Source organism: Falco cherrug, chromosome 5 (genome assembly GCF_023634085.1).
Source record: "Falco cherrug isolate bFalChe1 chromosome 5, bFalChe1.pri, whole genome shotgun sequence".
Taxonomy (NCBI): Eukaryota; Metazoa; Chordata; class Aves; order Falconiformes; family Falconidae; genus Falco; species Falco cherrug.
The window spans coordinates 8241360-8255830 of NC_073701.1; the positions used below are offsets into that span (position 1 = coordinate 8241360).

Consider the following 14471-nt stretch of genomic DNA (forward strand, 5'->3'; position numbering starts at 1 on the left):
CAGAAAAATATAACACCAGAATACAGGACGATTAAAGGATCACAAACCACCAACTCCAGTTCTAATGAGTTTCCAACAAACTTAAAAGTCAGATGTGTCAGATGAGTCTACCAATGCAGACTAATACGACAACGAGCTTAGTGTTATTTCTACAACTGTGATGAACAAGAAGGTTCCAATCACTTCACCGCTGAAGGTGCAATACCATACTAATTATTTGGCATGGTCCTACCTTAGTAGGCCAGGTGCAATGGATCCTAGCTCTGAAACATCCTCTCCACTCTTCCAGCTCCTCCTTAGTTCATGCTGAGGCAGCAGTGACAATGCTAGTGATGATGGCATCAATGAAACTTCATGTCAAGAGTAACTACCATACCAGGTGCATTCAGAAATACACCTTCAGCTTCACACTCTCCACTCACAGGGAGACAGAGGCAGTGCACTCTGAGCTGCAGGTGCCTCAAAAGACACGGAGACACCCTCTACTGCTGGGGAAGTAAGCACTGCCTGAGCAGCCACACACTCTCCCCTGGAGGAACAGGCAGTATTCTAAATAAAAGCATCCTGGCAGGCACAGCTGGCCCACAGATGGAAGCTGATGTCATGCATTATTATAATAATATTTTTATTTTACTGCAATTACAGGGTTTCCAAACCTGTCCTAAAGATGGGTGACAGGCATATGTCTTTGCTGTGGCAAATGCTTATTCCAGATTCTGTGTATGGGCAAAAATTCTAAACATGATCCTGCTGGATTAAAAATGTTTGCATTTTTTTAATCCCAATTCCTATAAATGTTTAGAGCAACTTGATCAAGCGGGGAATCAGCTACAACCAGCAATGAGGCTATCATGTCTAACAGTGATCTCCTATTGACCTCTATTTCTTCAGAAAGCATAGTACTATTATTCATGTAAAAGTTAAAAAGTAGACTTTAAAAGTTAATACTCAAACCTGAATATACAATCCTAAACTAGAGACTTAGCATTTCTCAATAAATCTCATTTGCAAGATGAGGTGGATGGGTGGTGATGTTAAAATATATTTTAGCGACATTTTCTAGCTGTTGGTTTTGCAGATGATTGCAATCTCAACCAAACCCAAGAAAGCCTGAAACAAAATTGCAAGAGGGTAGGAATTCTTTAAACTCACCTTTCCATGACTCAGCTGACAGCTGCTCTGAGGGAATTCCACCCAGCCCAGCAGCTTTATTTTGGCGGAACAGCAATGCATCCCCTTGGCAAGGTCTGAAACTAGGCATACATTGACCACAATGCCTATCACTAAGCAAGCGATTACCACCAGCTTGTGGCCCAAGACAACAGTCCTAAAACTGACATTGAGGTTCATCACCAAGCAGTCAGACCATCCTTAGTTTTGGAACTTCTTACTGAGTGGCATTTGGCATTAAATGCTCTTTTACTGATTACTTAAACTAATGCTTTTAAAAAACAAACAAACAAACCACAAGCTTACGGATAGCTACAGGTAAAAGGATTATCCTATGACCAAAGATAAATTTTACTACTTGACTCTAAAGTGTTTTAGATAAGTGAGTCTATACACTCAGATAAAAGTTGGTAATAAACCCACTGTCTGAAGTAAAAGCTAAGCAAACTCAGACTATAAATATGGAACAAATTCTGGTAAAGAGGGTTATTATCCACTGCAACAATCGCCTAAAGACTTATGTCTGGATTTAAAGGTCCTCAGCTGAGGGAGAGACTTCCTAAAAAACATACTTGAATTTGAACACAGATGAATTTAATGCAAGACAGGGATTTGTGGTCCATGTGAAATGGCAGCTAGAGAATCATAATAATCTCACATCTTCTAATCTACGTATAAGCATTTAAAATTTCACAGAGGAAGAATATTAAGGATGGATACTCTATTACCTTGAAGAATATGGTGATATAAGCATCCAGCAAACAGTGCTTTAGAAACTGAGACCTGTATTTGACAAACGCTTGGCTATAAATGCTTTGAAAGATACTGGAAATCTTTCTCAACAGCAGTGTTAGGGAGATCTTTCTAAAGCTTGGGGAAGCTTTTTCTTTTCCTTTGAGGCTTAATTCCTTCAGCCTTCCTCTCTTTTGATTCATTCCATCATTGCGATGACTCAACCCAAATAAAATGAAAGGATGTATGAAAAATAAATGTATCAAAGAAATCAAGCCTACACGCCAAAGTAAGGTCGACTTAAAACTAACAAAAGCCATGAAAATCTTTAAAGAAAAAATGTTAGCAATAAATTGTTTGTATTCCTTAGATGATCAAGCATTTTTAGCACTTCATCCCCATTTCTCAAGTCTCTAGATGGCTAATGTTTGTTTTCCTATACTTATTTTTACTAGATTTCAGCATCATTATTTACCTGATTCTCTAGTTTCAGCTGTCGCAGTTTCATGCTTTCATCCTCAAAGATGCTGGGAAAGGGAAAGAAACAAATTAATTATTGCTAGTAAACAGTTTGCATTACAAGAGCAAAGCACATTCACAGACTACAACTTCACCATCAAGACTTTAAAACAGTTGTAAGACGTGACTTTTATCCCACCAATTTACAGGGCATTAAAAAACAACACACACTTCATATTCTGTCATAAATAGGACCAAACTAGTTTAACCACCTTAGTAAACTTTTGAAAGCACTTTGTAATCAACAAAGGTTTTGTTACTGATGGGCGGATTATGAGCCACTATTATATCTGAAGGCTTAACCCAGTTCAAACCAATTCAGCAAAGTCCCTGCTCCTTCACAAAATACCCAATCCCAAATTAACTCAGAGTTTTAGGTTTTGTCTTGGCCTCTAACCTACACCATATTCTCCTCCTGCCAGACTATCCCAGAACTACTGTCAATACTTGACAGAATCTGTGTTTGCAACACCTGGTATTAATTCCTAGAGATGACAGAGTAATTATTTCACTAAGTGTTTTATAGATAACTTTTGTAAGAACTCTAGTTTTTCATTTGTCCTGGTTACAGCTGGGATAGAATTAATTTTCTTCTTAGTAGCTGGTGCAGTGCTGTGTTTTGCATTTTGTGTGAGAACAATGTTGATGGCACACAATGTTTCAGGTTGGTGCTAGGGGATGTTTATACCAAGTAAATGACCTTTCAGTTTCTCAGGCCCTGCCATCCAGAAAGCTGGAGGGCGCACAGCCAGGACAGCAGAACTGGCCAAAAGGATATTCCGTACCATTGAACCTCACGCTTAGTAGATACACTGGGTGAAGAAGGAGGGAGATGATGTTTGGCATTATGGCTTTTGTTTTCCCAAGTAACCGTTATGCGTGATGGAGCCCAAATTTCCTGGGGATGGCTGAGCATCTGCCTGCCCATGGGAAGGAGGGAAAGAATTCCTTGTTTTGCTGTGCTTGCGTGTGAGGCTTTTTGCTTTCCTCTTAAACTGTCTTTATCCCATCCCATGAGTTTTCTCACTTCTACTCTTCCAGTTCTCTCCCTGATCACACTGTGGGGGGGGAGTGAGCAAGCAGCTGCATGGTGCTTAGTCGCCGGCTGGGGTTAAACCACATCATCGTTCTAAGTCATGTTCCATACAGGCTTCCCACTTCACTGTGTACGATAATGAATTATTGCATAAAGTGCAATTTAGAGCAGCTAATCCTAGAAAGGGGAAAAGTTAGTTGTCAAGTAAGCCCATGCTCTGCCTGCCACAGTTGTGCTGCTTCTTCCTACACAACTTTGACAAAGACCCGTCTGGGAAGTAAGAAAGCATCAGGAAGAAGATACTTCATACGTGACACAGACAGACATTACACATTATTCATGGCACACAGCAAAGCAGGGCTAGCCAAAATTTCAATTTAAACAGGAAATTCTCTGTCTGGTCTAGGTATGCAGAAAATTTCCAGTGATGTCAAGTCACAAGCTGGCGGACAGTGCTGAACGTAACCCTAACAAGGGTAAGTGGAGAGATGGGAGAGAGACAGGGGTTCTGCAAAACCCATGCCATGGAAACTGGATCACAGCACACAGAGATAAGAGGAGAAAGGGTTCAGAGTCCCCTTAACCCCTAGGAAATCTGTATTTGACTCAAAATTCCAGGCAAGTAGACAACAGATCAGAGCTCCTTACAGACAGAGTACACTAGCCAACACAGGCCCTATTCCAGAAGGCTGAAATGTGCAGGAAAAAAAAAGTTTTGTATAGGCACATAATTTATGACAGCTTATATACTCTAAAATTGATGCTTACTGCCCAGGTAATGGTATTTTAAAGTAAGTTACCACTGCCATTGTTTTTTTACTTAACAGTTTTCCTTATTTCTATAGGGATTTTTTTTGATTTTTTTTTCCTGATGTATTTCAAGTATCATCACATAACAGGTCTAGGACCTTGAAAACACCTTGTTTCTATAAACTAACAGTACTTCTCACATGGGCCAGTAATGTGTAGCACACTGGATTCAAAGGCAATGGAGGGCTTGGAAAAATTAATGTCTTTCTTGAAGAGGGATGGAAAGCTATTGCACATCCCCTCAGCAACAGTTAAAGTAACTCCACCTGGAAACATTCACAATTTAAGAAAGAAACATGCAGAAACATATCTCCCGAGTGCAGCGAGATATACATGCGTTGCCTTATGAAACTTCAACATGAAGTTAAAATGTGACATGCTTTTTATTTAAAGCATAGAGGTGACTGAAAAAGCCATCTTTGACAAAGTCTGAAAAATGCTTGAAAGCTCCAGCTAAAATATTCACGACCAAAAAAGAAGGGGGAGGGGAATACTGCTTTTGTTTTCATATACCTACTGACTTAAAGAGGTAACATTTGTTAATTGCAGCCAGGAGTTTGTTTATAAAGCAATCTATGTAGCTCTGATTAAGATTATATATGAATGTGTCCATAAATCTAATTAAAAAGAACTACAAAGGTGTCCTGTGTAGGTACAAGCTACTGTGTGTGATTTTGTTGCTTTTCCTAATAGAAAATGCATCCCCAACAATTTGAGTCTCCTCTTGAGAAAATAAAAATTAAAGACTACCGCTTCTGGAAAGAAGTTTCCAGGTTTTCCTTTTTACCTGGAAGATGGCAAAACACCAAAATATTAGGTCTTGAATATACGCCTTGTGGAAATCTGCAATCAAAAGTATTTACTTTGTATTTTTTAATTGTTTTCTACCCGAATTGGAATAAAGTTATGTGACAAAGACATGTCTGAAGACTATGGGAACAGGACCATAACACAGATTACACAATGCCTCACCTCCAATTGCTTAACTGAGGCTCAAATATGGTTGAAATAGTAAAGATTCTAACAGGTCACAGAGCTTGATGAAGATAAGGAGATTGTTCTCTTTTACAATTTACCGTTAAACACAGACCAAAATCACCTTGTAGCAAGCTACGGAAGGAAAGCAGATGTCAATCCTTCCCATTATAAGGTGCAAGGATTCACACGTGGAGCAAGAAACAATTAAAGCCATAAGCACTGTGGCACTGTAGCTAAAAAAAAAATTACACTTTTTATTTACTCCTCCTGCAACCTTCCTTCCACCACTTGGTCATCTTGGAAGTATAACATAATAACCAGACAAAAAAAGAGCTTCCCACACAGAGACACACTTCAGTGTTTTTTCTACCCACCAGCACGGGGCTGGTGTTATTGCAGACCTTACAGGAAAAGGCTGTGCCAGAGTCACTCCCCCAGCTCACCACAAAGGAATGCAAGCAGTGTGCTAATACAGCTGCAGGCTCCGAACACCCATCCTCCTTCAGCCGGACAGACTACACAGACCAGCACATCTAAGTGCTCTTCGGACGTGCCCACGCAAACCCACTATGTGATGCTATGCTTTTCTACTTGAAGGCTTTACATGCAGTAAGAGGAGTTAAAAATCCAGTAGGAACAGGAAAAATCAGCAGCATTTCCATAGCTACAACACCACAGTTCAAAACAGGGGAAAAAAAAAACCCCAACCCTCAACCACCAAAGCAGCGGTTTACCTTTGATAAGTAAGAACTGAAAATCCTCAGGTAGCCTGCCACAATCTTCTTCCCAGCCGCTGCAGCAGAGCAGAACAGGAGACCCTGCCCACCGACTCCTCTGCTACATCTACCAGGATTCAGCAGCTCTCCTGCTAAAGCTGCCCAACAGATACATGCCACAGAAAGGAAAAGGGACCCAGAATATAACACAGAAGTGAAGACTAATGATTATCCAAGATATAGAATAAAAATGAGGGTGGGAAAGCAACTATTTAACAAAAAACACTCAGCTGAGAAGATACAACGGCGTATCTGAATGTGGGAGAAGACAGCGAGACACAGATCCATTCCTCCTTGCAGATCCATATCCAGATTCAGCGTAGACCAACATGAAGCAGAATGCTTTATTTTTAATTGATGCCACCTCAAATTCCTGCTGACATCAGAATGAGCCTTGTTTTCATATCATAAGCAGAAATCAAACTTGCAATAGGAATATGAACAACAAATTTACCGTAGAGGTATTTGGCCTTTCCTAACCATTTTCAGAATATCAAACCTAACCACAATGAAGAGGTCACAAGATATTTAACAGATGTTCATATATGCAATTAAGGCTTCATTTTTATGCAGTTTATTTTAGTTTCTGTAAAAAAAGGCACACTACATCTCTTGACAGCTCTTTCAGAATGGACGTGTTTTTCAATTACACGCTGCAATTTTGGAATTACAAACTATGTTGCAAAGCGTACATATGGATTGGCAGACTTGACACTCCAGTTTTCATTGCAACTTCTCTGCATTCCTGAATATATTTTACTTAGAAAACCCAAAATAGTTATGTCCTAAGCATTTGGCAGTAATTACCATTGCATCAGCCAAATACAAATTCACAGTATAATGCAACTTTGAGAATAATGAAAGAGTCTGATATTAAAGCAGGGGAACGTAGAAAATAGGAAAGCAAGCAATCCACCAGTCTAAAAATGGTCTTCCCGTTCCGTCTGAAGTCTACACAAGAGAAAGGATTCTGAAGAACTGAAGAGGGTTCAGCAGAAAGCTGAACAAATTGTCCAAGGACTGGAAAAGGTACCTCTTAACAAGATTCGAATGCATCCTACAGTTTATTCAAGAGAAAATGAATCAATACACTCCACTGTATTCCATGGATTTGAGGCCACAAATTACTATTGATGAGAGAGAAGACAACAAAATTCAGTCGTGCATAACTGAAGTTAAACAAATTCAGACTGCAAGTAAAATTTTTATTTAACACTGTGACTAATTAACCATTGGGACACATAATGGAGTGGATTTTCAACAGAAAACAACAGGTTTTAATCAAGGTTGAATATTATTACACTAAAACCAGCTGATATAGAGGAAGGCTACAGTCTATCTCAGATGTCAGGTATGGTTATCCCAGATGGGAGAGCTAAGAATTCTTCTTTCAAGTTTTATCAAGGGACCTATTAAGTCCCTTTTATATTCTGACTATTGAAGCTGGAAAAAGGCAAATAAAAGGTTGCCTTTATTATGGACTAGTGTTGCAAGGAATTGACTGGTTGCAGCTGTGAGTAAGAGGCAACAATCAGAGAAAGCAAGAAGAGCCACAAGAGGAGCAGCCTGTATAGAGAAAGTGTTCCGCATGACCAGAATTCACTGGACAAACATGAAATATGTTAAAGGAAAAAACCCTCAAGATAGTTTTTCCTGCACTCAACAAAAAAGATACACCCACTAAAGAAACACTGTACTCAAATTTTCATCCTAAACAAGTAACGTAGCAAAGCCTTGCAGACTTAAAAGTTTCCTAGATAGCTAAATCTATTCTACAATTCAAGTAGTTACAGATTTGATAAATAAAGAGTAAGGGTCTCTGGCCTCTTTTAAGCAGGTCAGACTAGCTGACAGAAACAGACCTCACCCCAACCTTAAAAGCAAATCTGACTCAAGAGAAGGAAAGATAGCTTGTTTTGCTTTTTAACTGTTAGAAGCTTCTTTAAGGCATATATTAGCACTGTATATGCACTGAATTCTTGACGAGGGACATTCATTAAGTATCACCTGTTTGTGCACAGCTCTAGGGAAGGTACTAAAAATTCAGATACTCTGTAGTTTGGCTGAGAGATTCAGGGAAAGCATCCAGCAGAAACATTTAGCTCATTTTAAACTGGATCACATTTTGAGTTTACCCTGCCTTGCTACAAACAAGCTTGATATTTTGTATCAGTCTGACACAAACTCTTCTTTCAACAAACGCATTTTTTTCAGTAGTGATAGGAACACGAATCTATACATTAACAATCAACATCCTTAATTTTTCAGTCGGTTTCACTGTTCTACTTCCTTTAAAGGAACTCCAAGGCACAACAAACACCATTTTCATCCACAAATGTCCCAAAATTCCCAATATCTTACGTTCCATTTCTCATTCTACAGAGAGCTGCTTCCATCAAGAGTCGAACAAAGCTCCTTAACTCCCTTTCCCTTGCAGGACAGTTTATTAATGTGGTAGCAGCAGTTATGGCTCTGAGCAATACTCCCAGATCTTAAGAATTAGGGAATGAAAAGAATGTGGCTTGTGGCACACATCTTTTTCCGCTAGATTTTATTTTTAGCTGTAGAAGTGCAAGTAAAAGCAACTTCCTTTAGAAATGTAGAGTCAGCTGGTACAAAAGGGTTTTCACTCTTAATTCTCCAAAGAACTTTCCTGAGAATTGTTCTCCTCATCTGAACTACAGCTATGAAGGAAGACAGAAGCTGTAGGTAAGAGATCATTTGAAGAAGGATTCTTAGATCTCAAAAGGTATTCCAAACAAAAATTGCAATACTGTCTCTGGAAATTGGTTGAGGAGCAAAAATTTATCTGTAATGCCCCTTCCAATCCACAAAAGGGAGGAGTCCCATCTGCTTTCCTTGCAACTGACAAGGAATTTTTTCATTTCTGGGAAAATGCATAACATAGCATCCATAGGAGTGAGGAGATCATCACATTTTTCTTCCCTCTCCAAGGCAGAAAAGGGGGGCGGGGGGGAGGTTGGCAAACATGGGATATTCTTTCCTTCATAATTAAATTAACTACCAGTAAGTCTTCCAAGGTACACTGGATCTGCTGGGAACCATCCATAAAATGACACACCCATTTCCAAGTGACAGCTCAGGTTGCATCAACATTTCAGTTATGTTATTTTCAAGCAGTCGATGTTTCAATAAGGGCAAATTTTGGCCTCTGCCTGCCTTTTTTACAAAAAGAATCCTTTCTCCAGTGAGATCCCTTTTACCTTTGATTCCAGCCACCACCAAACACACACAGATGTCTAATGCCAATAGCACACCATTTCGAGAAAGGTTTCACAAATTCAGCAAGTTTTTCACCTACTGAACAGTATTACGGGAACAATGACATGGTAACAGTGAACACTTAATTTTGGAAGCAATTCTGAATGAGTGAATAAATTATTGTGAATACAGACTGCCTTGGCTATGCTTTAATACCCAAATTCTGTCCCACATGATATAGACTGAATACGACTTATCTCAGAATATTTGAAAAGTATAAAGAGAGTAAGAATAATAGTCAGCTACCAGACCAGGGTGGCGTGGGGCTAGATCTGTATGTCCTACTCCACTTTAAAATACACCTGAATCCTCTAGGCACTGCATGTTCCTGCCAGTAACTTGTAGCAATTATCTGAACAATTTACAACTTACTAAAGAAGATTCTAAAGAAACACAAAAGCAAGTCACTCCTTTAAAACTTCTGCTTCTACCTACCTCTGAGTTTAAAAACAGAACTTCAATGTGGAATTATTAGTTACTTCTCTTTGAAGTCACACGGAGTAGAGATGTGCCTAAATCCACCCAAACCAAAACACACAGCCCAGGAAGGCTGGGGAGTCTCCATCTTTGGAGATACCCAAAACCTAACTGGGCATCATCCCGTGCAACCCAGCCTGCCCATGCTGACCCTGCTTGAGCATTGGGGTTGGACCAGATGATCTCAAGAAGCCCCTTCCAGCCTCCATGATTCTGTCTCTGAGTTCTGGAGATCACAAGAAGGAGGTAATTTAGAGCTTGAGTCTAACATCTAATAAACTAGATCACAATAAAGAATACAGGCTGTTACAAGAAAATGCAACAAGAACACACGCATCACAAAAACGTTAAATTCTGAGCTCAGAACTATTTTGACTACTGTACCGATTGGCGTTTCATATGCCATTCACCAGGTACCAAAGATTAGCTGCTCCTATTTGGAACAAGGAAACAGAGCAATGAAAATAAAGCAGCACTCTCTGGACAGAAGCTAGTAGATCTATATGGACTATAAAGAATAATGCAAAGAAAAGCCTGTGTTATTCTCTACTACGCTATCCAGAACAGAAAGTAGATGCCTGTTTTCCTTAGCCAGAAAAGTCTCAAGTAACTCATTATGGCATACCTAACATGAAAGGAGTGTTCTTTTTCTGGAAGGAAGGCCAAGAGGAGCCAGAAATCCACACGGGCCGTTAACTACTAAAGCCATCACAGATGCTGGGATGGTGTGTAGCAAAACAGGGGGTTTTAAAATGGGGGTTTATTTTAAGAAAAGGGAGACAAGGAATCTCCTGCCAGGCACATTCCTTTGAGAGTTCACAGCTGGTGACTTCCCAAGTAAAAGACTTTTCAGCTTTTAACCACCAATACAAATGCAGAATGCTATGCTTCCAAAATCATGTTTATTCAGGTGAATTTTATGAAACTTAGGTTTCTGCTAAGGAAAAGAAAGAGACATTTATTCCATAAGCAGAAGACCATCTTTCTATTTAATGTCTTCTCAACCACACTCTCCAAAACCCCAGGGTCATTTAATTTATAGAAATTGCCCTAGCCAAGGAAAGAGCAAAGTTCCACAGGGGCTTAGAATTCTGACCCCTATGATCATAGAATTGTTTGGGTCGGAAGGGACCTTAAAGATCATCTAGCTCCAACCCCCCGCCGTGGGCAGGGACACCTTCTAGACCAGGTTGCTCAAAGCCTCATTCAACCTGGCCTTAACACTTACTTCCACAGATGGAGCACCCACTTCGCTGGGCAACTTGTTCCAGTGTCTCACCATCCCCACAGTAAAGAATTTCTTCCTAATAACTAGTCTAAGTCTACCCTCTTTCAGCTTCAAACCATTACACCTTGCCCCATCTCTACAGACCCTACTATATTTATTGTCTGTCCTTATCTTTCTTATAAGCCCCCTTTAAGTATTAAAAGGCCCCCTCCAGATGAAATCTTTAACTCCCTCAGCCTGTCTTCATAGGAGAGGTGCTCCAGCCCTTCGATCACCTCTGGGCTCACTCCAGCAGGTCCATGTCCTCCTTACGTTTGGGGCCCAAGCTGAACACAGCACTCCAGGTGGGGTCTTACAAGAGTGGAACAGAAGAATCACCTCTCTTGACCTGCTGGCCAGGCTTCTTCTGATGCAGCCCAGGATTCCGTTGGCTTTCTGGGCTGCAAGTACACATTGTCAGGCCATGCTGAGCTTTTTTTTCCATCAGCACTTCCAAGTCCCTCTCCTCAGGGCTGCTCTCAATCCATTCTCTGCCTGGCCTGTATTGACACTGGGGGTTGCCCCAATCCAGGTGCAGGACCTTGTTCTTTGCTTTGTTGAACTTCATGAGTTTCACACAGACCCACCTCTCAAGCCTGTCGAGGTCCCTCCGGATAGCATCCCTTCCACCCAGCATGTCAACTGCACCACTCAGCCTGGTGTCACTGGCAAACTTGCTGAGGGTGCACTTGATCCCACTGTCCATGTCACTGACAAAGACGTTGAACAGCACTGGTCCCGGTACAGACCCGTGAGGAACCATTCATCTACAGCTCAATGTCCAAGTGGAGACTGGTGACTGCAACTCTTTTGAGTGTGACCATCCAGCCAATTCCTTATCCACTGAGCAGTCCATCTGTCAAATCCATGTCTCTCCAGTTTAGAGACAAGGATGTTGCATGGGACAGCATCAAAAGCTTTCCATAAGTCCAGGTAGATTACATCAGTTGCTCTTCCCTCATCTTCTGTTTGTGAATTATTTAACCCTGTCTGTCACTTTTGTTGTCGTACCCCATTACAACATGAACCAGTGAAAGGTAAAGCAGTTGCTATTCTCTCCTAGCAACAAAGTCAGCAGTTAAATAGCACACAGTATGCTTAACCCAGACTAAACAGCAAAACTCATAAGTTCCCTGATAATAATTACATACTTCTATGCCACAAATTGCACTTGTTTTATAGTCTTTCAACCTAAAAATGGAGGAAGGAACGTAAATGAAGTTTTCTAAACTGACACTCTAGAACCGATTGTGGACGACTAATCCCAGCCCAGTTTTTCCAAAAAAATTGAAAGGGGAAGCCATTAGAGATGAAAACAGCAAAATTTAACTTCCATCCCAAACTAGGTGACTTAGCAAGACACTGCTGCTAGATTTAGATACTTGTTCTTTTTTTAGCTCAGATTTCACATAAAAATGCTAAATGTGAAAGGAGTGCAGAAGTGAACACAGACTTCTATTACAGTAACACAGGCAGTAAGAGTTCTAACATCCCACAGAATATGTTTTAAACAACACTTGGAATAAGGGTAAATGTTCTTGATGTAGTCTAAGACAACAGCTCTAGGCATATCAGCAAATCCATTTAGAAGAGAATTCATCCCATGACCCAATTACAACACAATCAACAGTTTTATTTTGGAGATCACCCAGCTGTGCCTCAGTGACAGAACAAGAGTCTGGAGTTATCCCAGTGCAAGTCTGGTTGCAGGAAGTTTTCACACATACAAAGTAATAATTCCGTTGAAATCAGTGCACTTGTCCCTCCTATAGATGCCATACCAACAGTGGTTGAAAAAAAAAAAAAAAACAACCAAAAAAAAAACCCCAGAAGAGAAAAATAATATTTTTCTCTATAAAGATGTGTCATCAGTAACCTAAATTCTAAATCGTAAGAGATGGGAAAAGAACTTTCTAGAAACTGAAGAGACAAATCAAAGTGTAGCTTTAAGACAACTTTCATTGTTATAACAATTGCAGTTACCAAGTGCGTTTCAAGTTGTAGTTGGAAATTTTAGTGAGAGGTAACAACAGCGTTGCTACTTTTTTCCCCTCCTGCCACTGCTGTCTACATCTTAAGTAAGATGATTCCTTCTTCATTCACACTGACAGCAGCAGCTTCAAATTGCAGTCACAAAAGGTTTTCTTTTGTTTCAAAACTGTACTTGTAAGAGTACATCTCAGCCACATTTATAAAATATTTACAGAATTATATAATTTTGGATAGATATCTTGTTATACTGTTCAGACTTGAAAGGGATAAAGCAAACAAGATATTAAGCCAATTCTCTTATCTAAGGATAAGGTTTGCAGAATTATAAATCCTGGAATTTACAAAACACTGCTTGTTGATTTCAAGAAGGTCACCCGGGGCCAGAAAAATATACCCAAGGACTAACAGAGATGCTGATAGGCTTTTAAAAGGTAACTTACACTTCTCTGTCTTCTCTGGATTACACGTACAGCCAAAATCATTAGCAAAGAATTTTGTCTTTTTTCCCCCCAACAAAATTATAATTAAAGTGCAACTACACAAAACAGTCAAGTCCAGCAGCTACCAAGATTCCTGATAACCTCAACTACACTACCATTTTTCAAATACGGAAAGGGCTTTTGGCCGGACAACAATATATGAAATTACTTTTGAACCTTTTTCAGTCCATGGGCTCATCATCTTTTGAAAAGTGAGCTTATTGAAAATAGGCCCTTTTTCTTCATTACCTTTTGAAGACACTGTGGAAGTATCCCAGAGCTCCTGAGTTCACAAACTGAAACCCCCTAATTCATGCGTGTCTAGTCACCCAAGAAGCATCCACATTATGGGAGGGACTGCTGTAGTTGACACCCAGGTTTTTTGTGTTGTTTCTGTAGACTCAGTCAAGATTTTTGCACCTTGAAAGTTATGTTCCTCATACATGACATCTGCAAGTCAGAAGCTGAAGCACATTTGGAAGGCAGCATGTGGGAAGCTTTAAGTATTCCTGTACACTGTACAATTAGTGTGCAAAAAGGTGAAGTTCATCAGTCTCCAAGATTCTAAAGTATGCGCTACCACAAGAACCCAATTCCTTCTCAATTTTTAAAAATATTACAGTGATTTACAATTACTTTTATCTGAACGTTTCTGTATTCAACATTATTAATTTCATATTGTCTCAGAATAGACATTCCCAAATGAAGAGAGAAGGCAAAGCACTTATCAGAACTATGAAACAGCACCATCAACCTTACCGTTTTCTAAAGCACTGACAGTTGTGCCATGTCTACCCGAAAGTCAAACTTTAAAATTACCTTGAGCAATTTCAGTTGCAGCCACCTCAAATGGAAGATAGGTTAACACACCATAGTTTCAAGGAACAGCCTGTTACCGGGATGTCTCAGCTGTCTATCCATCATCAAGTATCCCACAGCACATTTACAAAACC

The 14471-nt window shown here is 40.0% G+C and overlaps 1 protein-coding gene across 2 annotated transcripts in view; it reads right to left on the bottom strand.

Annotated features, from left to right (window-relative positions):
- TULP3 (TUB like protein 3) overlaps nucleotides 1–14471 on the bottom strand; it is a 33171-nt gene that overhangs the window by 16795 nt on the left and 1905 nt on the right. For both annotated transcript variants that reach the window (XM_055711143.1, XM_027815000.2), the window contains exon 2: nucleotides 2378–2429. In XM_055711143.1, coding sequence (XP_055567118.1) covers nucleotides 2378–2429 — 52 coding nt within the window. The remainder of the gene's footprint in view (nucleotides 1–2377; nucleotides 2430–14471) is intronic.